The sequence below is a fragment of the Tachypleus tridentatus genome, chromosome 8 (assembly GCF_004210375.1).
Source record: "Tachypleus tridentatus isolate NWPU-2018 chromosome 8, ASM421037v1, whole genome shotgun sequence".
Classification (NCBI taxonomy): Eukaryota; Metazoa; Arthropoda; class Merostomata; order Xiphosura; family Limulidae; genus Tachypleus; species Tachypleus tridentatus.
The window spans coordinates 41468297-41493765 of record NC_134832.1 but is presented as its reverse complement, the minus strand read 5'-3'; the positions used below and the strand labels follow the sequence as shown (position 1 = coordinate 41493765).

At 32.2% G+C, this 25469-nt stretch overlaps 2 protein-coding genes and 1 long non-coding RNA gene across 12 annotated transcripts in view; 1 reads left to right on the top strand and 2 right to left on the bottom strand.

Annotated features, from left to right (window-relative positions):
• Positions 1–3065: 3065 nt before the first annotated feature.
• Positions 3066–3731, top strand: LOC143222250 (uncharacterized). The gene is made up of 2 exons (XR_013012125.1): positions 3066–3188; positions 3642–3731. It is a non-coding gene; the product is annotated as an uncharacterized LOC143222250 (long non-coding RNA).
• Positions 3732–4080: 349 nt separating this feature from the next.
• On the bottom strand, positions 4081–5536 carry LOC143222248 (uncharacterized). The gene is made up of 2 exons (XM_076448488.1): positions 5102–5536; positions 4081–4425 (listed from the first exon to the last, which is right to left on the bottom strand). Exons 1-2 carry the CDS (start codon positions 5360–5362, stop codon positions 4081–4083), a joined length of 606 nt encoding a protein of 201 aa, XP_076304603.1. The 5' UTR covers positions 5363–5536.
• A 2363-nt stretch (positions 5537–7899) lies between these two features.
• LOC143222246 (prolyl endopeptidase FAP-like) overlaps positions 7900–25469 on the bottom strand; it is a 163858-nt gene continuing 146288 nt past the window's right edge. For 9 of the 10 annotated variants that reach the window (XM_076448479.1, XM_076448482.1, XM_076448484.1 and 6 more), the window contains 5 exons: positions 20910–21104; positions 18676–18833; positions 17561–17692; positions 13042–13115; positions 7900–12475 (listed from right to left, as the gene is read on the bottom strand). In XM_076448479.1, the coding sequence (XP_076304594.1) occupies positions 12326–12475; positions 13042–13115; positions 17561–17692; positions 18676–18833; positions 20910–21104 (709 nt within the window). In that variant the 3' untranslated portion in view covers positions 7900–12325. Of the gene's footprint in view, positions 12476–13041; positions 13116–17560; positions 17709–18675; positions 18834–20909; positions 21105–25469 lie in introns of all 10 variants that reach the window. The other variant, XR_013012124.1, reaches the window with a different exon arrangement.

The window sequence follows — 25469 nt, the reverse complement described above, 5'->3', positions numbered from 1 at the left end:
TATTTTAGATAATTATGCCTTTGCTGATAATAATTCTTTTGAAAATCTGTGCTTACTAAACCATCCGCATTAAACTTGCTAGGCTGTTATTTCTTGATTCAGTAACCGAATGTTTCAACGTTTCAATTACTTTTTCTCATTTATCTTTAGGAGAAGAACATTTCGTGTTTCTTGGTTTATGATACAAAGTTGGATCAAAATGGTATTAAGATATACGTAGCGAGTTCAATGCCTTTTTATAGGTTTCTAGACAACTGTGTAACATAAGCTTGTTGATCAAAATAATATAATTTTATGTCACCATGCTGTACCATGAACATATTACACATTTAGATCAATACACTCTATTTTGCTATTTTTTATTTGTCTCTGTAGGACATATCCATGTACTTATTGAAACTGACTCGCCTTCTTCGACTAGCTCGACTTCTTCAAAAGATGGACATATATTCACAGTACAGCGCCATTATCCTTATACTTTTAATGCTGATGTTTTCTCTGGTTTCTCTTTGGCTGGCTCGTATATGATATGTCATTGCATTAGAAAAAATTGAAGTCAATTCAAATGGGGTGCTAAGTATATGGTTTCGTGATTTTTTTAATTCGTGGGGTATATTTACTTTTGTTAGTTGATTTTGCTTTTTGTCTAAGTGTGTGCATATAATGTTTTCTGCGGTTTGTGGAGGAAACTTATTGATGCTGATCTTACCATATACAGCTGCATACCATATATTCCCGACATCAGCAGAAAAATAGCCAACATTTGGCAAAAACTAGTAACAAAATATGACATTCCAGTTAATACCAAATTTATTCAAAAACCAGGCACAAAACTAAGGTCTATACTATGTAAAAACTATACTGACAAACACAACACCAACATTATTTATAAAATACAATGTGATAACTGCCACGACTTCTATGTTGGAGAAACAAGTAGAAAAATAAAAACCAGATTGAAAGAACACAAAAAGTCACCTTCACACTTTTTGAACACTACAAATCAAATAAACACAACATAACCAAAAAACAGAACACCCAAATACTAAATAAAGAAACAAACATAAACAAACACAAAATTAAAGAAGCCTTTCTTATACAACAACTCAAGCCCAAAATAAACCAATACAAAGGAACACCTTTATACCTATATTAATAAATATCATCAAACATCTAAGCACGCCCTCTACGTTTCTACACTCAATTACACAACCCCCATCAAACATGTGGTCAGCTATCGGTGAGTTACCTCTTTCTTTCTTTGTGAACCTGACGGTGACTGAAGAAGGTCGAAACATTGTTCGCTTCTCTACATAAAAAAATTTTCTCAACTCATACCTGCCATTTTTACATATATAAGTTTCTGTACCATCTTTAAACTTGAGTTGACTTCCGACTCACATTTCAGGGATGTTACAACACAAACACAATGTTAAAGTATAAACCTTACTAAACTATTGTTTAGTAAGGAAACTATCTAAAACAGAGTTAGAACAATTTTGTAACCTTTTGCAATATGTTTATAAGAAAATCAATTAAATACACGTTGAAAACCTCCCCTTTGGGGTTTGAAAATTCACGTGGATATTTTAAAATAAAGATATATCCACATTTAATTACAATAGGGTGAAACAGAGCAGTTTTCTTGCTGTTACATAATGTTTATTTTCTCAAGGAGATATTTATATTTGGCCAAATACTTCAGTGCACATAATGCTTGTTTGCGAGTGTCTTAGTTGAGAACCTAGAAAAATATTATGTAATATAGATTATCATTACATTTATATTCCCACTGGCAAAGTTCAAATTTGTTTCACTTTACATTTTATTTAGAAAAGTTAATTAAAATAATCTAAAATTTAAAATAAATATTTTGTTTAGAATCTAACAGAAAGCCACATAATGGGCTGTTTGTGCTCTTCATCCCAGGGGTATTGAAAAGCGGTTTCCAGCTGTGAGAGTCCGCAGACATGCCGCTGTGCTACTGGGAGGCGTACCTGCAATAAGATTTGAATTTTAAGTAAATATTTAAGACTTTGTGTCGTTTTGCTATTTACACAGTAATTTTGCCTTGATTCTAAGTAGATGGTTTTTAAATTTTGTAATCTGGAAGAGTGTGTGTGTGTGTGTTTTATAGCAAAGCCACATCGGGCTATCTGCTGAGCCAATCGAGGGGAATCGAACCTCTGATTTTAGCGTTGTAAATCCGTAAACATACCGCTGTACTGGGGGTGGGCGATTTGAAAGAGAACTGACTGGTAAGTTGGTTTATAAAGGTTTTAATTAATACATGTTTGTCATTATTCTGTTTAATTATTACTTCAAGACAATATCGCCAGTACACTTTTTGGTTTGTTTTTGCACAGAGCTGCACAAAGGCTTGCTGCTCTGTATCTGTAGCAGGAATATAAATCAAAATTTGAGAAATATAAACCCTCAAGCTTACTTCTGTTCGAATTTCGCTCAAAGCTACACGAGTGCTATCTATGCTAGCCGTCCCTAATTTCGCAGTGTAAGACTAGAGGGAAGGCAGCTAGTCATCACCACCCACCGTCAACTCTTGGGGTACTCTTTTACCAACGAATAGTGAGAGTGATTGTGACATTATAATGCCCCCACAGCTAAAAGGACGAGCATGTTTGGTGTGACGGGGATTCGAACCCGCGACCCTCGGAGGAGGAGTCGAATGATTTAACCACCTGGCCATAATACTTCTATTACCTAGGGTCGAGCTATATACACGACATTTGCGAAATATTACATTATTTGTCATCACAGGTTGAAATTATTTGACTATAAAGCATGGCTTTAAAAAATGAACTCTGTTATGGGTGAAATAGTTAAATTTTGTGTAAGATATGCTAGGTTTCACGTAAAATTTAATTTACTGTTATAGAGGTTTTGCGTGTGACGTCACTCTTGACCTAGTTACTGCTGATCGCCATGATGGGTGGCACGCTCGGCGTGTTTATATTCCAACACATTGGTGTTTCATAGTCAAAAGTGCGCGATGGTACACTCGTGTTGTGCATTTAACTGTTCAAATCGACATGGACAGGTAGAAAATGTGTCATACTACAGATTTCCTAAAGATCCCGACCGAAGAAGACGATGGATTGCAGCTGTCGATAGGAAAAACTGGACACCCACAGAGCACACCAGACTTTGTAGTAAACATTTTGTGTCAGGTATGTATAATTCATCTATAGCCAGGCTGAATAAATTGAAACTTACATGCATGATATATGTATAGCAGAACACACTGCAGCACCAGTCAAAGAAATTTTTTTGCACACTTTTCTTTTACTGTTAAATAACTGAATAGTAAATTTACTGAAGGAACAATATCATTCATGATGAATAGGTTATAGAGCCATTTGTACGTTAAGACAAAATGTTAATATCTCTTAAAGGACCAATTTAAGTGATTCATCAGAAAACCACAACTTGCACAAGATTAAAAAGTGTGCAAATAATTACCTTGTTAGCTGTACATTCAGTTGTTAAACAATGTTCAGCATATTCAGTTATATATATATATATTCAGTTAAAAGTGTACAGTGTATCTGTTATATATATAAATATTATCTGATGATGCCTGTAGATCTATATCTTAACTAAATTATTGTACTCAGTTTCAGGGACGAAGAGTGATGATCCCCTATCACCTGACTATGTACCTTCCATATTTCATTTTACACGTTCCCCCTGAAGAGAAGGAAAGCTGCTGAATTGTGTAAATATGAAAACAGGAAAGAAGTGACCTGACTATGTACCTTCCATATTTCATTTTACACGTTCTCCCCTGAAGAGAAGGAAAGCTGCTGAATTATGTAAATATGAAAACAGGAAAGAAGTGACCTGATTATGTACCTTCCATATTTAATTTTACACGTTCTCCCCTGAAGAGAAGGAAAGCTGCTGAATTGTGTAAATATGAAAACAGGAAAGAAGTGGCCAAAAGGAGAAAAGAACAACAAAAGAGACATGAAGCTGCTGCTGGGCTGCTTGACCTTGCTTTCGTAGAATCTGCTGGCACTGCTGCCACTGATAGCAAGGTAGCATGCCTTTACTTCTTCCTCAGTCATTGGGGGGCATGCTGGTGCTGTTGCTTGGCATGCTGTTGTAGACTGCTCGGTCAGTTTTTTTTTTGGTTGTGACACTTGTGAAGTCCATGTCTGTGACCTGCTTTAAGTGTCTCTTTCCTCTGGATGGCACAATCCACTCACAAGGCATTGACGTGCAAGCTGTGCTGTGATGTCTCTTTACGACAGCTTCCATGTAGAACAAAGTTGCTGCTACGTGGGAGCAGACTTCACCTAGTCCAGCCTTGCAGGTGCAGTGGGAAGATATTATCTCTCCATTCCTGCAGCTAGCAACCCATGGCTTTAGTGGTGGTTCATTTAGCCGCTGAGAGTGGCACACCTGTAAAATAACAAAGAAAATATTAAGTTGTGTATATGTAAGCTTTTAAAGACAACTGGGTATCAGGTTGGGATACATGTGTCACTCAAATAATAATATAAAAAAATAATAGAACAGTTAAATATTAAATTATTTTTATAGAAACCTAACATGGCTATTGACCAGCTTTAACGGTCTATGTCTACTTGTACTATTTATTATCTATATATTGATACCGTACTAAAAATTAATCATAAATCAAAAATTAAGTTTTGAAACAGCCTAGACCCTAAGACACCTAGACCAATTAGGTGTCTTAATATCATTATACAAACATGTATAGAAGTGCTCCTAGGCTAGAGCTTTGACAACAGTCAGTACACATGTAGCAGTGGTGGGATTCAAAAATTTTAAGAAGGGGTTCTCTCAAGGAGATGTTTCCACGACATCAACAATTCGACGGTATAATTGAAGCCATCAACGGGTTCGCTAAGCTCAAAAATTTTTAAGAACGGGTTCGCGCGAACCCCTGCGAACCCCCTGAATCCCACCACTGACATGTAGTACAATAATATTGAACCATTTATTAAAATGGGGGCCCTACTTTACTTCAGTATCTAGTCTTCGTCTAAAATGTAGTTAAATCTATCATACAGAGTACATGATACATGTATGTAATATAACATGATGTACAAACCTTTGCTGTAATGATGACTTTATCCGACGTTGCCCTGGTTATCTGGACATTCTTTACAAATCCTGCCACAAAGTACTTGTACGCATCAAGGCTTTTGTAACCTTTTAGACTTTCATTTGTATAGGTGGAAGTCCTGTTTATCAAATATATATAAATGTCACCATATGTAATATTTGGCAGATCTACTCCGGCAACAGCTTGACGCTGAGCAACGTTGTCTTGGCTGGATATTACTGGCGTAAATACACGTGGCGGGAGCATATACGGGTCTCATACACCCAGTTCCTTCACTTTTTCCTCATACCTGGCCTTTTCAGCACCTGTCAGGTGTGCTACAAGTGATGAAAAGCCAGGGGCAGCCATTTACATGTGAATAGTACTGAATACAGCAGTTGTTAACTCGTTCAGTCATGCGGGACACTTGCCACCCAATATGGCGGTATGTTTACAAACCTCGTTGTGGTCACGTGACACTAATATGTTCACGCAAAACCTCTATATATACACGTAGCATCTCGGCTGTTTAACGATCAGTGAATTATGTTTATATTCTACAATATTTGAGAAACTTGACTTATCATTTAGCAAAAGTATGTACATTTCAGAATAAACTTGGAAACATTATGTGAAAATTAATGCATTTACGGAAATACATTTGTTGTAAAGCAGAAAGTTATAAAATATGTTATTTGATCTTCGCCTGACGTTGGTACGCGAGTATTGAAACTTAATATTAGCATTATAAGCCCTCAAATTTATCGCTGAGGCACCTGGTTGGGGGCTAACGGGTTAAAAAGGAAATCTAAAATTGAGTTAACTAAAAAGAAATTTGTTCAAGCAAAGTAAAGTATCGGTGAACTAAAAACGTTCTGATTCAGAAGATTCAAAGTAAAACAAAATTAATATTAAGAACTAAACTATATGAACATACACACTTGATAACAACGTGTACTTAATTTTACATTAGATCAAAATAATAAGTTAAGGAAATGGTTCTAATGTATGCAAAAGCATAATAGTTAAATTTTGTGTTAATGCAAATTATAGAAACAAGCAGAATACACAAATGTATTCATATTATAACTAACTACTCGTGACAAATAATTATAATCCTTTTACTTCAGCAGACTAAACTGCAGGATATTTTTGGCAAATGACTGACTGTTTCGGTGCCTCTATCAAGTTATTCAGTAATTAGTAAACCAGCTTTGAAAGTAATAGAACTCTATTGGCTCTAGAGCAGAGTTAAATATTTCATTTTTGTGTAATATTTACCGTAAAAATTCCAATATCTTACTACATTTTAAGAATATCGTTAATAAGAATGTGATAATTATTTATGTACGCCTGTGTTTTCTTACAGCAAAGACACATCGGGCTGTGTTCAGGAAATGAACCCCTGATTTTTGCGTTGTAAATCCGTAGACCTACCGCTGTACCAGCGGGAGACTATAATTATTTATAAAGATTTATAATCTCTGAAAATCGGTATTTCGTTACTAATGCTTTCCGTTGTGTGTTGCTTATCATTAAATACAATACACACGTATATCAGTCATAATAGTATCGGTATTTAAAATAAGCTTTCCCTCTTATCTAGTATAGATAAGTATATAATAATGTAATCGTTGATACAGACGTTAGATCTACAGAAAATTAATGAATGCCAAGTAAAGAATTTATGCACTAAATTCTATGTGGTAGCTTGGTATGTCTTCATTCCTTATTATGACAACTCGCTAGTAGAAATTATTGAAAATATTAATTACTTATTTAGTAGTCTATAAGAGTGTTCCTGCTTCAAAAGATTTAAAATGCCCAGGATGGGCTTCTTAGAGTTTGGAAATGGGCTGAGTATAGTACTGAGCAGTTTCAGACTCTAAAGCATCTCTTTGCTCATTATTGCATCTTGACACACTATGAAAATTTGATAAACTCGTTTTTTTCATATACTAGTCTTCATCTCAACAACTAAAGAATGTATATGTGATAGCAGCTGTTATATGATTATTTACATACATAATATCTAGGTAGCTAGTTTGCATTGTGATGCAAGTATTCTGTACCTTCTTGAGATGTCTTACCACAATTTTATTGACTTCTAGGTAACATTGCAACTGTTATCTGAATTCAGTATCAAAACATTATGGCTGTGGTCCTCAGTATTATTATTCCTCAGATGTTATTGGCAGGAATGAAAATATCAATATACTGGTTATATATGGTAGCATCTTTACCTTAACTGCTTTTGCTGTTATGATTTGGAATGACAGGTTAATATAAGTCCTCCTAAAATTATCCTTTTCTATGGGTGTCCTAGTCACAAAACTTCCAGAAGGATGACCAAACATTGAAACTTATTTACTAGAACAATTTTTCTGTTAGAAGAGTTCACATCTGGGTGGGCTTCACTATAAAACCAAACCTAAACTTCAAAATAAATTCCATCATAAAGTATGCCTAGTTAGAAAGGGTGGTGAAACAGCTTTTTGTTCAGTTTACCTTGTTTTATTATTCCTGTACTATCATTATTCAATTATTGTGTTTTCATAGGTGCAGATGTGTCAATAAATCCAAGAAAATCCTTCAAAGTTAATGAAAAGAAAATGAGTTAAATTTGTTTTTTGTATTCAACATTATTTCATTATCAACAGTCAGTAAAACTCCAATAAACTGCTTTGAACTCATACATTGATAAAGTTGTAGGTCATTGGCTTTAAAAAATGTAGATGAAAGCCCACTAACTAAAATGTGTTCAGTTCTTCAGTAAATATTAATAAAAAATGATATGCACAAAATAGGCTCAAATCCTTTATTACTGAACACCTCTTGCTTTATAATCATCTACAACTTAGGTACAGTACATCAGCTGCAGCTGAACTGAAAGTAGAAAACAAAATTAATCACATCTGAAGCAATATCAGTGCAACATGTACACAGGCACACTTTCTGAATCACTGTCATCCTGGGTAATTAATGATCAGCATCAAACTTGTCACTTACTATATACAACAAACAGAAAACTGCATAAAACTGGTATTTTAAGAATAAACTACACATACATTTTAGAAAAAGAGCAGTAAAAGAAAGATTTGAATGAATGTGAGATAATAAGTCTTCGATGAAACACTAAGAAAGGTTTTCAGAGAAAAAAGAATCAAATGAAAGAGCTGAATAAAATGACAATGATCTTAAAGATGATCGAGAAAAGAAAATTCTGATAAAAAACACAGACTCCATGAACTTATTATCACATAATCAAAACAAATTAAAATGAACAATACAGTTTTAAACAAAAAAACCAAATATTAGAAAGAAAAAAACTGATAATTTCAAGGCTGTTGAATTGTTGAATAGGACAGCACATTTTACCTTAATTAAGATAATCAAATTTTAAAACCTGTTTAACTAAAAAATAAAATTGACAGTCTTGTAGCATTTTCACAAATTGGATAAATGTTATAAATAATAACCTAAAATTTACTGTTAATACTGTACTTGAGAAATGGAGGAAAACAGGATTAATACACTTTTTTGTTTAACTATAAAACTTTATGGTAAATGTCTCATTGTAAATGTCTGAATTTGATATTGCATGTATAATATTAAATACGAATACAGTGGTACCTAGGATTTTGAACATATTGTTTGAGAAAGAAATGTCTTGGTTGTGGAACATAAACTCGGTTCCCAACCCAAGCTGTCATGGCCCAAACCCCAAAATAACTAGACTGATGAGCTGAATGACGCTTTGACCATTTTTTGGCCCACACCAAGCTTGTCCAAAACATTTTACCCACACCTGTTGCTCAGTCCACATCCCCTCTAAAATCTGCTGTGAATGTTCTTGTTTTTCTTTCTTTTTTGTTATTTTTCTAAATATTCTGATTAAATAAGCCACCATGGGATCAAAGAAGGATAATGAAAGCAGCAAACCAAAAAGAAAAGTTGTTAGAGCCACAGTAGAGGTGAAAAAAGATTTCATAGCGAAGTATGAGAGTGGTGTTCGCGTGTCTGACCTTGCTACACAGTTTGGTATGGCAAAGTCTACAGTCTGCACCATACTGAAAAATAAAGAGGTCATCAAAGGAGCTGATGTTGCAAAAGGAGTGACAGTGCTTACAAAACAAAGATCACAAACAATGGAAGAGGTAGAAAAACTGTTGTTGATTTGGGTAAACAAAAAACAGTTAGCTGGTGATAGCATTTCTGAGACCATCATTTGTGAGAAAGCAAAGCAGTTGCATGCTGACCTGAAAAACACCCCTGGAATGAGTGCTGATTCACGTGATGCCTTTAAGGCTAGAAGGGGTGGTTTGAAAAATTTAGGAAGAGAAGTAGCATACATAGTGTGGTGAGACATGGGGAGAGTGCCAGGTAGGGCTGTGACGATTACACAATTAACCGGTTACGTTTCAGTTACTGCTCTTAACCGGTTACGGATTTCCTAACCGGTTAATCTAAGATTTTTTTCCGAGAAAAAATAAACGAGGGAAAACAATACCATTATCGACATTTGCATGTAAATATTCCATTATTTGACCTTGACATTGGTATGTTTGCCTATCGCAATTTTATGAACTGCTTGCCTTTTTTGTTTGGTTGAATTTTCGTTGTTGTTGTTGTTGTTGAAAGCCTTTAGAGTTTTTTTTAACGTTTGCTGCGGCCGTCACGTGCAAATTCCTAGGGCTGTGACGATTACACAATTAACCGGTTACGGTTCGGTTACGAGGCAAAGATTAACCGGTTACAAAAGTCCGTAATCGTCGCAGCCCTAGTGCCAGGCAGAAACAAACCTCATTAGACAAGTTTTTAGTGAGAAATAGGTCCAGTGAGTCTCAAGCAGGTTGAAGCGGTGCAAAGAGACAGAAAAGATAAAGAACCCCAGAAGGAGAATTACCTGACATTTTTATAGAAGGTGACTCCCCTTCCAAACAATAATAACCCTCCTACTCTTTGCATTCATCACCACCTTTCACTTATGCCATCAGCTCTCCTCAGCACAGGTAAAGTGCAGTTAAATTTTCATTTATTGTTTTTTTTATTGTGTTTATAGTTTTTGTGGTTGACTTTATGCACGTAAGTATTATTGTACAGGTATAAATAAGCAATATTTTTACTTAAAATGCTTCATAATGTGTAATTTTTGGAGATCTGTAATGAATTAATTTAATTTACAGTATTTCTTATGGGAAAAACTTTCGATTTTCGAACAGCCTTCTGGAACGGATTAAGTTTAAGAACCGAGGTACCACTGTAATTAATTTTATCATTCTCTCTATGTCACCAAAATATTGGGAATCTGGTTAATTGAATTCAAGGCTACACTCAATGTGCTGCATATATCTTGAAACAAAAATATCTGAAATTAAAAAGAACAGCAACTATTTAAGTACAGTATCAACATTATATGCATATATTACCTAAAAATAGTTATATAGTCATTTAATTTGAATTATCCCACAGTGAAACCCTTTTTCCTTCCAATTCATACATGTATTCTTCATAAAACAAACTTTGTCTCTCCTCCACACTGAAACTTGCACTCCTTGCATTACAAATATTTTTATCTCTATTTAAAACTTATTTATTATGATATTTCTACTTCTGCCTTGAAATTTGTAATATTCATATACTATACAGTATAGTACAATAAAACAAAATCTGTTTATATTAACAAAAAAGAATAGTTTCTGTGCATTTTTCTTGTTTAAATGTAAATTTCATTTACTGCTGAAATTGGCAATACTCCTGACTGTACAGAACTGTAAAATAATTTAAATACTAAGATCAACAATGTAAGTAATTTAGACTTAACAATATTACGAAGTTATATTGTTATAACTTATAAGATAATTAGGAATATGTAAACTGTAATTACAGTACTTTATAAAAGATTGTAAGACAAAATGTAACATATATGGAGACTTAGAAAATAGTGTTAAAACATAATTTCTCTTCATAAAAATAAATAATAAACAGTATTGCAATTTAAGATGTAGTTAGAAGGTTTGAGTTAGGAGGAACTTACTTTTCATTTTAGTTTTCATAGAGTAAACATAACTGAATTCACATTTTGCACAAATAAATAATATGAACAATGTTGGAATATGTGTAATATAAATTAATCAATTATTACCAACATAATTAACAGCTATGTAATTATACTACTCCAAACAAGTGACTGACACATGGAACACTTGTAAACATGATCTTTCCCATGAGGAGTCAAAAAGATTCATAAAAGTTAATTCGTTCTCAATAATACCAAACTTTAACGCTAGATATCAGCACTATACATGTATTTGACCTACTTACAAATTGTTTCACTTTCGATCCAAAATGGCGTCACGAAAAAGTTACAAAATGAAGAAGCATTAGAGTTGTATTGTAGCAGCTGAAATAATTGGTAGTCAACAGGTTAAACACCCTTTACGAGATCAAACATTCCTAAATAAACTTGATTTTCAGTGTATTTCTGTTGAAATGTTGTTGCTATAAGACAAGTAACTTTCAGACAATCATTTTAAGTATGAAGAATGTCTTATAATCATCATCATCTACATATAACTTAATCACTACAGTATCTAGTTTTCTTTATTTCTGAAAAGAATTTGTTTGATTTTTATGAATTAAAATCACAGCCTGTCATTCTGTGAATCACTGTATGAACCTGTTAGAGGAAAGGAGTAAAAAAATAAAGCATATTAGAAAATGAGTGACACCATATGACAAACATATCAAAATGATCCGATGTTCCCATGATGCATTTAAGTAGATCCATAAAAACAGTTTTACATCTGTTGTGAAAAAAAAAAAACAGGTTTAAGTTGGATAAATACTTTTAAGTTAAAAATACAAATCTTTACATGGAAACAATTCACATGTAATTCAAGTGATTTTATATGTTTACAAATGTGTTATCATTGAAAAGATGATAAAGATACTAATTAAAGTAAAGGAAACATTAACATTAGGATATGTTATCTGCAGGCTCGACATACTCTTCGAGTGCGTTTCATCATAATCACCTTAAATTCATTACTAATGTTATCATGTATTTCAATTTGGCACAGTTTTATGGTTAGTCAGTTCAAAGTGGGAGGACAAATTTTATTACAGAGAATTCCATATTCACTTGAAAGAAGAGTTAAGAAAATTTGAAACAATTTCTTCTCTTGCAGAAATAGCTTTAAAAAGTTTGAGTACTGAGAATGAAATCAACTAGCTTCCTTTGTTAATTTTCTTGTTGACTTTCTGAAGACCAATTTCTTCTGTTGCATGCATATCAAAACAACGATCAAGGAAACCTTCCATGGTTCTGTATAGATGCAGCTTCATGTGGGAAAGGGAATGATTCTCATCTGGATATAACTGAAGAACAAATTGCTCATAAGCAACATTATAAGCGAGTTTTTTGGTAATTAAGGAGACATAATAACAGTTTTCTAGTAGTTTCATAACAGTATATATCAATGCTAAAAGAGTATATATCAAAATAAAAGACACAATGTAAAAAGCAAACAAACTTTGTTAGGTTAGTAGAAAAAAATAATTTATATTTTTTTGCTATATTATAGGTAACTAACACCTCTTTTCAACTAATGTGGCCATAGAAGTAGGATTATTGTTATTTAAAACAAAGAGGTGTCATTTGTGATGTAATGATAACCCAAATGGAGTCCAAAGAAGATATTTTAATAGGAAGTTACTAATACCAAACAAATTTTCAGTTATTATTATGTAAGTACTAATTTGTTGACAGGTATCAGTCACAAATTTACAAATCTGTTAGAAAAAAACTTTGATAAATAACATAAAAGGAAAGAAGAATATAGAAAAAATAAAAAATGTTGGACTATTTTAGCTTTTATGTAATTAACCTTAAATCAATCTATGGCTAGACTGAGTTCAATGGAGGTGTAAAATTAGATTCATACTTGGATTTGGAAGAGCACATCTTTTTCGGATAAAGCTTTCATCAACATCATGGACTGCTGAATGTGTACATTATCTGGAAAGGAAATAAATTTTCTAAAGTGTTTTTACTTTACCTAAAAGATGAAAGAGTCTATAAGGTATAATTTGTATTTTCTCTTCAGATATAGTTTTACTTACAATTTACATCATTTTACATAATTTCACCTTAACGTAAGGTGTAATTATGTAAAACAAATGTTAATTTGTTAGTAATGTGATATTTAATCTCATAGCGTGGCATGGAAATAAAAGTAACATCTGCCCTGAAAGTAAGTAGGGAATTAGAGAGTAGACAGACTGAATGATATTTAAGATATATTTGTTGATTATTTGAAGTAAGTTAATTACAGATATTTACTTCTTTATTATTTGGAATTTGACATTATTCTTGAAACAAATTAATATTTTATTCTGTCATGTAATCTTAAAAACTAGGTTTTTCTTCTTCAGTAACTTTGTTCCTAATTTGTTATTATACTGTGAGACTGGATGTTTACAAGTCTTGTTTTGTTTCATGAATATATTTGAAATTTGTATAATGTATTGTGATTAATAAATTTGCCATTTTTATAATAATGAGCTTATTTAATTCCAACACATCATACACTTCTGAGGCAAACAGTTCACATACGAGACAGAACATGAGAAGAACAAAAATTTTAATTTCAAATTCTGATTTTATATATAGGCTACTACACTGCATTAATGTTTGCACTTAGTACATGGTCATCAAAAAGGGCATATCTGCTGGAAAGTGTATACTATTCAACAAAAGTTCAAAAATCCATAGAGTCTTGTTTAAAAACAAACTTGAAATTATTTTGAAGACTAAAAATAAACAAAAAAATCTTTGGCTATAATAGAATATTCTTTGTTTATACTTACAACTATTACAACTTCATTGTGAAAGGAAAGATTCAGAAAATGTCCAGCCTCTATTTTTCTTTCATCTCGTCATGTTTTATGGTATTTATCAAAACATAAACTTAAAGAAAGTTATGAGAAAAACAGTGTTATTACTACCTGAGAACAGCAGCTGCAAGCAATGGTCAGTGATATAGGGAATATCACCTAATTTATCTTATGAAAAATTATCTTCATTAATTGTCTTTTTCTTTTATACATTATTGACTGCTTTGTGGAATTACAAGAGAAAGATCACCTTGCTGGATTAGAGACCAGTAGCGTTTTAGCAATGGAAAAGCCATATTTTTCAAATGTTTGCATATTTAGTTTTAGCATTACATTTTACAGATGTAGTTGGAGTATCATAAATGGATGAAGAAGATGGAGGGTGGTTCCAGGTGCACCCCCATATAATTCTGCCTATACTATAAAAAAACATTTTCCAAATATCTACCTTTATGGTTGCATTTGTAGACACACTTTTTTTCATCCTGCAGTATTGTATATTTGAATATACATTAATTTATATTAATTAACCAAATTCATCATATAACCAGATAAGCACTGCACTTCCCTGGATGGAAAAATAAATTTATCTAAATTTTGTCACAACAAATATATATGTATGTGTAAAGCTACATTTAAACCTATACTATTTTTACAAAAAAGATATATAAAGCTTCACTGTGTGACATTTTTCATGAAAATATTAAGTAAAGTGAATTTCTTATATTATTATTTGAAACTCGTATGACTTAAAAAAGAGTATTTGCTTGAAACTTCACCAAGAGAATAAATTACTGCCATAGTTTTTACAGATGATTTATCTCAAAAAGTCTAAATTCTTTATTCTATCACCTTCACGTTTTCTACTTATACATACTTCTACATAATATGAGAGAAAATGTTCAATGCTTGTTCTTGAACTTTCAAATAATATTTTACAAACAGCAGTTCAGTCTAAGACAGATGTTAATATAAAGCTGTAACAATAGCAGATTTCACACTGCACAAAGCTTAGAAAATTGGATTGGAATGTTTCGCTAAGTATAAAAAGCTGGAATAAACAGAGTACTAGGCAAACCAATATAGGTTACATAACATGCAATATGTACAGAAAACTGGAATATGGCAAGCATGAAGCGTAGAAGATTGAGCTTCACATTGCATAATACCAAACAGGCTGTGCTAAATAAAGTACAAAGCAGAACAGAGATAGAAAACTGGAATAAGTACTCCACTTAATATAAAATACTGGACTGCATATTAAAGAAAGCATGGAAAATAGATTTCATACTGCACTAAGCATAATATACTAAACAACATACTGCAATAAGTTTAGGAGACTGGGCTACCAACTAAACTAAGCTTAGAAAATTGAGTTATTTAGTTATTAGCAATCCAACCACAGAATCTTCAGTTTCAATACTTATTTATGCATGGAATATTGGATTAGTTACTGACAAACCAAGAAGCTGTTTGGTGAATATTATGTACATTGTATATCAAAGAATTCATCCATCCAAATTTTATAAAACATCTAGGAGTATGTTTTTGATATAGTAGCACTATTAGCATATATCAAAAATACTTAATTATTTATTTATTCATCACTATGGCAATGAGGAGTGCTAAATTTGTTATAAAGAAACAAAGGCAAAACATTAAAGAATTCTTGAAAAAAACATATTACATATATTTTCAAATAAAAATTGGGGACCAAGACAAATTGTGAGCTCTGCACAAAGTTTGCATCATTTGTGTTAAAGAGCTGAGACAAAGGAAAGAAAAAGTCTTTGCCCTTTGGAATTCCAATGGTCTGGCATGAGCCTAGAAACTAGAGAGATGACTGTCATTTTTGCTTACATACAGGCAAGGTTATAACACTTGAAATAAAAAGGAAATTTCTTACCCAAACCTTCAGTCTGCTGTAAGACCCATTGCCCATAGGCCTGATGCATCTGTACCTACCCCACTGGAGACTCTTGATACAGTTTTATATGATTCTTTATCTGATGCAAACAGAAATGATGGCAGGGATTGCTTTCAATCTGAAACATCTGGTGAACCATAACTTTTCACAAAAAGGTGAAATTAATTATTTTGTGAAAGACTTGGGTCTTTCAAAAGATTCTTGAGAGATTTTGGGTCCAAACTTCAAACTTTGGCTTAAGAACTTACTTTCTGTTGGACCTCAGTTTAGGAATAAACTTTAAAATGAACAATTCAAAAGGGCAATGAAAAAAGTTGAAAAAGAAGAATAGACTGCCTTTAAAGATGTTACTGGTAAATGTTTAAGGAATCAAATGTACCCAAATTTCAAAAATATTGTAAATAATATGCTCAATAAACTCAAAAAATTTGGGTTGTAATACAAGCTTCAAAGTTTATTTCTTACACTCATATATTGACTATTTCCCTGAAAACCTCAGTGCTGTCAGCAAAGAACAAGGGGAAGGGTTTTATCAAGACATCAGGGAAAAGGAGACAAGGTATCACAATAGGTGGAACATTAGCAAGATGGCTAGTTACTGCTAGTCATTGAAATAAGATGCTCAAGACACAATACATAAAAGAAAGATCACAACACATAGTTCTAAGACTAAAACATAAATTTCACAAAAAAATTCAGAACAAATGAGGATGCATATTTGTTTGATATCAATATTCTTCTTTTGTCTTCAGTTTGTTTGTATTTTTATTCAAATCATAATAATAAAAAATGTTCATTGTGGTAAATGAAGTGATAATTTGATCCAAGTAAGAGGATTTTTTCTTCCCAATTTGTAAAAAAGTGCTTGAGTAATAGAAAGAAAAAAGGAATATTATTTTCAAAATTTGCATTGCTGAATTATGGAAGAGCTGTTATTAAAACCAACAACTTCTATGAAATTTAAATTCTCAGGCCAGTGCAATCAAAACATTTCATTCCGAATTAGTAATTTCTATCATGGGATCTATGCCCCTTCTTGGTGATTTAGACAGTTCATGTGAAGTTCATGAAGCCTCAATAAAATTAAGGTAGTTTTGTTTATAAAAGTTACTAAGTTGAATCATGCAAATAGCACTCTCAACTTTTGTAAGCTCAATCTTACAAAGATGTTAAATTTACATTTACCACCTCTATCACTGCCACATTGTTGTTGTTTTTTAAAGCTCCATATACATATAAATCACCAATAGATGGTTGAAGCAAATTCCATAAAATTTATTAGAAGACCAAGTCTTTCATTTTACAGCAAATGAAAAACAAAAAGAGAATATCAGAAAATATAAAGGAGTGTGATTTCAGACTTTATAATGGTCAAATAACCACTTTTGTTTCTAAGTTTCTTTATTGAATGCTAATAATAATAATAAAAAAATTTCATCCTTAGGAGTTTTTAAAGAGTTCATAAATTTAATAATAAACTATAACTGTGGCCATCCCTGAATGATCTCTTATCTTGCCCTGATGGAGATTCAATTGAGTGTAATTTGGCGAGTACATACTATGTATGGGTTTGCACAAAAAAGTTGGAGAAAACTATTCTAACTAGATGAATAACGAAAATGTTTAAATAACAAACTTACCATCACTTGTTCCATGAATTAAAAGGTACTTTTTTCCCTTGATATTTCCTGCTTTTTTTAAAAGATTAGCTTTCTCATATCCAACATAATTTTCTTCTGGAAGTTTCATATATCGCTCAGTATAGACAGAATCTGAAGATGTTATTATCTGTGTTAATAACATTTAAAGTTACAGAGGATATCTGAAACACTGCATCACTGGTTATTTAACAAGCCTATATAACTTGTCTAAAACTCACCAAATAAACATTCAATGCTCTTTTCTTCTAAAATATTTAACCTTAACACTTTTGTTTTATAAAAAAAAAAACATACATTAAGTATTATCATAGCTCTAATATTAACATTTTCCTAATCGGAAAATGTTTTCCCAATAATGTATCTCAGAATGGTTGTTATGGGTATTAACACTTTTACTCATAAAGCAGAGAACAATTGTTAATACCCATACCAGCCATTGTAAGATACATTTTTACTTCAAGTAGGTTTCTCATCATCAAGAATATGTTCCCAATAGATACTTATCTTCACACAGAATATCTATATCCCTCCCAGATCTTTCTATGAGCTAACTCCCACCTAAAATTCACATATGAATGTGAAACTGCAGTATGGATGACATCATTATGCAACAATAGTCCTCTACCAGTAGGAAGCAATGCAACCTTTACATGCAGTAACTCTGATTAAGCATTGCACTCAAAATAACTTAAAAATTTGAGCATACACACACATATACATTCATGCATATACTTATTTTAACATTTTCTTTCTCCTTATCAAGCATATTTGTAACAGTTTGTATACTCTGCACTCATACTTAATTTGTTAACAAACAAATGTGACAGAAAAATAATTAGCTCAGTTATAAAAAGAAATAAGCATTTTTAAATTTAAAAACAAAGAATGCTATTCAGCTTCTATGGAATTATTACAAATACAAGTACTTTGAATCTGCTTTACATGTATTGTTGTTACTCTGTAAAATACCTAATAAATTGTAACTGTTTACCTTAAGTTAGTAATACACAAAATATCATAATTAAACATGTCACTTTCTCTCATCTAGAGCAAATTATACATCACATTAATATGAAGAATGTAACGTTTCTCACCATAGTAGTACCAGTTAGTAACAGGAGCTACAGATAAACCACACTGAAACACATCTGTATCAGTAGCCAGAGCCATGCCTGTGGCATAACCTCCATAAGACCATCCCCAAAGTGCAATTTTTCCTACGTCAATGAATGGAAATTCACTCCTAAGAAACCTAAATTAAAAGATCTGTTCATTAACATTTTAGTAGAATAAGTTTAACAAAATTCATGGTGAGTTTTATTGAAAATAAAATATATTCCTATGTAACAGTGTAATATACAAATACTACACACCTCACCCTCCTATCAATATATACTTCCTATACATTAAATGTTTTAATTTTTCAATGTTCTAAACTGCAGTATTAAATTTTTATTGCTTGATTGGTCAAAGTACTTATCTACTGTTACACTTGGTTCTGCTTGACCTGGTGTATCCAGGATATTTTGAGATTCTCACATAAAGCAGGAATATTTCTACATTCTGGTGCTCTTTTTTTCTGATCTGTCAGCTCTAGAGAGAATATGTATTGTACATACAGTATTGATGTTTTCACATCAAGCAGTTCATTCCAACTTTTGAGGGAAACATTTTGTTCATGTGTGAGAGAGCACTAAGACTCAGTGATAAATATCTATAATACTTCTCTTTCAAACCTGGTGATTGTATACTAATTCATTCCATTCACTTCATTTAAAAACAAGTTAACTACTCTCATTTATGTACACTTCCTCCACTTATCTGCAATAATCCTTCAGCTCTAATAATTACTTGTACTTACTTTTCTTTCTCCTTTAATTCAAATAAAGAATTTTAATTCATTTTATTTTGACCTCTACTCTCATTTAACCAGCAAACTGATACACCCGTCTTTCTGCACATTACATCCATGAATAGTGTGATCAGATTTCCAATCCAAAAACTGGAACAGACCAGTCATTTCCCCGAGTTTCAAAATGGTTATTACAAATTCAAAATATTTTAAATTTTATTAAATTTACTTTACATTTATTTAACTGTTACATAATACTTTTAAAAATATTAACACTGGCATTGTTTCTGTAATAATTTCAACTACTTTTTGATGAAAGACAAAATTAGTCAATGTTTCATTGAAAAATATTTAATTATTCACTACCTGCTTCATCTTAAAATAAGCTACTTCAAACTTGAATTTATTTAAGAACACATACTATTTTTACACATACTACTTTTAATTTTTGCTTTATTTTAAAACTTTAAGACATTTTTTTATGAAAAAATTAATGAAACATGAAGCACTGCCTTAAATGTCCCCACATTCAGACCTGAGTTTCTCACCACACACAGATTAATCTTTCTAAAGGGTTTTGTGGAAGAAAAGTGAGTGTTACAACAAGGAACAACTCAAGTAAGCCCATTACCACTGTGGTTCAATGTGATTAACTTAACAGTTTGATGTCTTTATCATGAAACTGAGACATTTTTTTGGATTCAGAGAACTTTTCTTGGGATACTTGGACAAATTAACAAAAACAGAACTGTTCCAGCAAAATTGGGATGTCTGGTCACCCTATCCACAAAGCTCTTGATTTTGTGGAGATCATGTTCCTGTATCTAGGTTTATCACTGCATTAACAAAAATTAACAAATATATATATATAATACAATTATGAAAAAAAATTCTCAACTAGTCTCTTACTTGATTAAAAACTATTCTAATTACTCATACTATACAATAAAATGAACTTGTATATATATATTTACTTACTATTAATGAATTATGATTACAAGCTGATAGCTGTCTCATTATTAATATATCACATTAATATTTTTTTATTAATAATACTCATCATATAAAAGTGGTGAAGCATGTTTTTGCTGTTGATATAAATAAACTGATAAAGGTATTTTCAACTGCTATGCTGTGTACACAACATCATGAGTAAGGGTTTATTTTGTTTGCTTTTTCTTTTTATCAGGGATACGGTCAGAAAAATAAGTTTACTCTTGATGTGTCAAGATTATAGTTTGGTAAAGTACTGTGCAACTCTTATGCAAAACATTCACTTTAACAAAGTAGTTATTTTTCCATTGCTCTGCCTTGTATATGATCTAATCATTGTCATACCATCAAAAGTGCTTCTTTCTTGCCAAGCATAATAAAATATCACAAGTTAGTGTAAACGTTTAGCCATTTTCTTCAAATAACACAGAGACAAGGAATTAAAATAGTTAACAAAAAATTAAATTAATTACTTTCTCTCACCTGACAACATTTATTTGATCTTGTATTTCTACACTCCCCAAATTTTTATATATTTCATGCAACACCTTATCACCACGATTACCACTTCCTCTGCTGTCAATCATAGCATAGATAAAACCTTTACTGCTTGCAAGATAGGTTCCCCAACTAACATCAAATTTTTCAGTGACCATTTGACTGCCAGGACCACAGTACCTAATGACAAATATTCTTTTTACATACACAGGCAATACTATAAAAATGGTTGTAATGCATATAAAACAGTAACAATATCTTTAACACATAGCACAAAAATTACACTATGTAACACAAATTTTGTTCCTGGATAGCATGTATTATTTTTTAATTGCTTATGTTGTAAGTACAGAAAATGGCCATTATTCCCTTCAAACTTTGCTTTCAAGACCTAGATAATAAAATTTAGAAATTAACCTATTTTCTATGTAAAAAGAGAAAATTTGCACATTTTTGTTTAAATAAGGTCTGAATAAAACAACATATGAATCAAGATTTACCTGTATTTATACTACAGTTATACAAAAATGTTTAGAAGTGAGTAGTTTTGAGATTTGAGACCTTAATGTAAATCACTTTCACGTATTAGCCCCCAAATATACTCTCCCATCATGTTTTCCTCATACACTCCTTGGTAGAGGCATTCAAAATCCAGTATATCTTGGTGGAAGCACTTGCCTTGCTCCTCTGAGTATGGTCCCTATGTTCTCCTTGAATTTATCAAGATGAGCCTTAAGGATATGGACTTTCAGGAACATTCTGCAGCCCATTTTGTCATACTTTTTTACCAGAGCCTCAACCAGTTCCACATAATTTTCGGCCTTGTGATTGCCCAAGAAGCTCCGAACCATTGCGACAAAGCTGCTCCAAGTGTTTTTTTCTCTTCCTACTGAGCTTCTTGGGGAATTCTGTGCACTCCAGGACCTCATTTATTTGTGGTCCAACGAAGACACCAACTTTACCTTTGCCTCAGACAGCTTAGGGAAGAAGTCTCAAAGGTACTTGAAGGTTTCAGACTCCTTATCAAGTGCTGTGACAAATTGTTTCATAAGACCCAATTTTATGTGAAATGGTGGAAACAACACCTTCTGGAGGTCCACTAGTGGCTCACACTTGACATTGTGCCTCCCCACAGAGAACTCAGTCTGCTGTGGCCAGTGCTTCCTGTTGTACAGTGCTGTGATGTCCCTGCTGTCCCAAAGGCAAAGATAACAGGGAAACGTGCTAAAGGCTCCTTGGAGACCCATCAGAAATGCCACCATTTTGAAGTCTCTGATAACCTCCCAGCCATACTCATCATACTTCAATGTTTCTAGCAAGGTCTTGATGCTGTTGTATTCCTCTTTGAAGTGCACTGAAAGATATTAAAATTTTAGTAGGTTTAAAATTTGTATAATATAAAATCTTAGTATTCAAGCAAGCAAAAATTGTCTGTCTTACCTTCTAGAGTTTTTTTTTGCAGTGCTTGCAGGTAAAATGGGGTGCCCAGGGTTTGTCTTGATCCTCAACAGGCATGCCTAAATATGTCTTGTAGGGGGTTCACAAATTTTAGCAGATGCTGTCACAGAGTACTTTTTCACTTGTCTTGACAAATTTGTCACATACATAGCAATATGCATCTGGAGAATGCTTTCAGCTTCTTGATGCCATCTCTGATAAAATCAGGTAGGTCTATGTGTTCATTTAGGCAGCTAGAACTAAACTGAAGTGGTGAGTGATGAGCCCCTGTATATATATATAACTATGGAAAGTTCTAGAAAATTCTCATAAGTTCTACAACAATCTAGAAAGTTCTTGAAAATTCTTGTAAGTTCAAGAAAATTCTCTATCAGCTACTCAGCACTGAATCAACCTGGAATGTTCTGGAAAATGGGTAACTTTGAAAATTTCATTATCCAGGTCACAAAAGCAAAGCTTCAAGAGAAAAATAGGTCTTTTTCTATTTACTTTAGGCATAAGCAATTGGGAAATAACACTTTCTGCCCAGGAACAAGAAAAAGTAAAAATTTTGTTACATAGTGTTATCACAACCACTCCATGCATATCTTCTAAATGCTAAAACTATCTTCCACATGTTGAAACATACAAACATGTAATAACCATTACCTATACTTCTGAATATTCCACTAACTCAATTAACACAGGCTTGATTCCTGAGACCATCCTCATAACCATTTTGTGCTTACTATAGTTTTCATGCTACAACTATTAAATCAGTAAGTGTAATGTTGCGAAATTTGACAGATTATCAGTAAACATTACAATGCTTTCATGTGCAAATATCAGTTGTTTTTCCAAAAATTAACTCTTAAGGTTCATTAAGCAATGTTTTTCTCTTGCCTTTTTTTCTTTTTGCATGTTGCCTCTGTCCAACATGTAATTTTCATTTTAAGCTTAAAAATACTTTTATGCACCAGAAACCTTTTAAATTTCACAAGCAAAATCTTTATATATCCAAATAGTTATCAAACCTTCCTTAAGAAAAAATTATATTTTATGTTATTTTCACTAATAAATCTCTGTATAGGTTCAGTCAATTTGACCAATCTCATAATCACCATAAAAATTAGGAAATAAATATAAATTATGCCTTTTTCATTGTATAATGGCTGAATTATAACACAAAAATGTAAATGTTTAGAATAAGTAGCTTAAATCTCATAGCATTATAAGCTTATATATATTTTTTTATTATACTGACCTTTCAGCCTTGCCTAGCTAAAAATACAGAAGTCACATGCACTCACGTTATCGTATCAAATAACATAAAACTGACCTTCAGTCTTTACAAAGTGACCTGCCTTGGCTATGTTTTAGTAGACTAGTATTTTTGGAAAATACAGTCACATTTCAATTATTATATATTATGTATGTATGTAGATTATTACTATTTAAAACTAAGTTATTTAATTTATTTTTCTTAAAACAGAAAAGTAAATAAAGAAGTAAAGCAAATAATTCTAGTTATAACCTTTGCAATTTGGTTGCTGCTTGTCATAGGTTGCCAAGACTTAAAATTTCACGTGGAGGATATACAATGGATTAATTTTTGTAGGTTTAATATATATATTTATATATATAAAAAATACAAAAATCATAAATTACTATATCAATACCATAAATACCACTATAATTCATCAAGCTTAGTAACTAAACATTTTGTGCACACTAAAGACTCAACCTAGTTCCGTTAAATCTTGTTTCAAAAGAAAGAGATGGCATCATAACACTTGAAAATGGCCACTAGGGGATATTCTGAGGTTTCAATTAACTATTCCCATGTTATATACAGAAATAAGTGTATACAAGAGAGTTTCCAAAAATGAAGTGGGGTGAGCAGGGCCCATGTGTTTGATTTAGTACACGAGTGATATCTCATCAAATAAGAGATAGGAGATTCCTATTTTATGTTCTAGCTTCTCAATATCAGTAATTTCAGTTTCTAATTCATACAACACTATAAACTTTCTATTTTGACATCACAAACATCTAATTTAAACCAGTACTGCATCCAAAACACCATGAAACATACAAAAACTAATGTTTGTTTTTAATCACTACTTTTAAATTAAGTAACTGAATAATTTACAATACTAAAATTTGAATTATAATCTACAATTTGATACCAAACTTACTGAAATCAATTTATAAAATTAGTCTAATAAAATTTTCAATGTGAGCCAAAAATCACAAGGACAAGGCCTTTGACCCCTGACCCATCTGGAAAGGGTTAATTATGTTAAGTAATCACTACCAACATGCCAATAACTACTATCTACATTTCTTTATATATGCAGAAATACATATCACTACTCAATCTCATTATATGCCAGTGAACCAGGCTTAGCCTACTAGCTATACCAGGCTGTAGAATGGAGGGATCTCATTATATGCCAAAGGAACAGGTTTCACCAAGTGGTTAGCATACCATGCAATGAATTACAGCAATGGTCAGCAGGTGCTGCTTGTTATGCTAGCTTGCATCTAATCAGAAGTTGTATGCACAGTAGGAACAATTATGCTCAAAATTTGGGGTCTCTGATATAAACATTTATCAAATAATATTTGTGTGTTATAAACATATTTCTAATAAACACTACCATCATCACTCCATATGACAATAAACATATCTAATAACCACTACCAACATTTTCCCATATGATAAATAACCACTGATAACCATTCATAGTCTTTTTATATTTTAAGCAAATATCTAGTAACTAATACCAACATCTGTCTTCATGGCAGTAAACTTGTCTGCTAATTGACACCATCATTCTAGCATCTATCAATATACTAATAAATATAAATAAAACAACCACTGCAAACATCAAATTGTTTTGTGAAACAGGACTGAATAACCTGAAATGTTATTTTTAAACAACAACTACTGAATTAATGTCATGAAGATATTTACTGTATTATGCTCAAAATTTTTCCATATTGCAAAATTTAAAGAATACTAGTTGTGACCCCCAAAAAAACAAATTTGCAGTAGTTTTCATGACTTCATTAAGTTGTTCTTATTGTACCATTTTCACGCAC

Excerpts from the sequence above, each read along its gene's own strand:
- LOC143222248 (XM_076448488.1), bottom strand. The coding sequence starts at position 5,362 with ATGCTCCCGCCACGTGTATTTACGCCAGTAATATCCAGCCAAGACAAC. Across the intron at positions 4,426-5,101 it reads AAGTCATCATTACAGCAAAG|GTGTGCCACTCTCAGCGGCT; the intron begins GTTTGTACATCA and ends GTTATTTTACAG.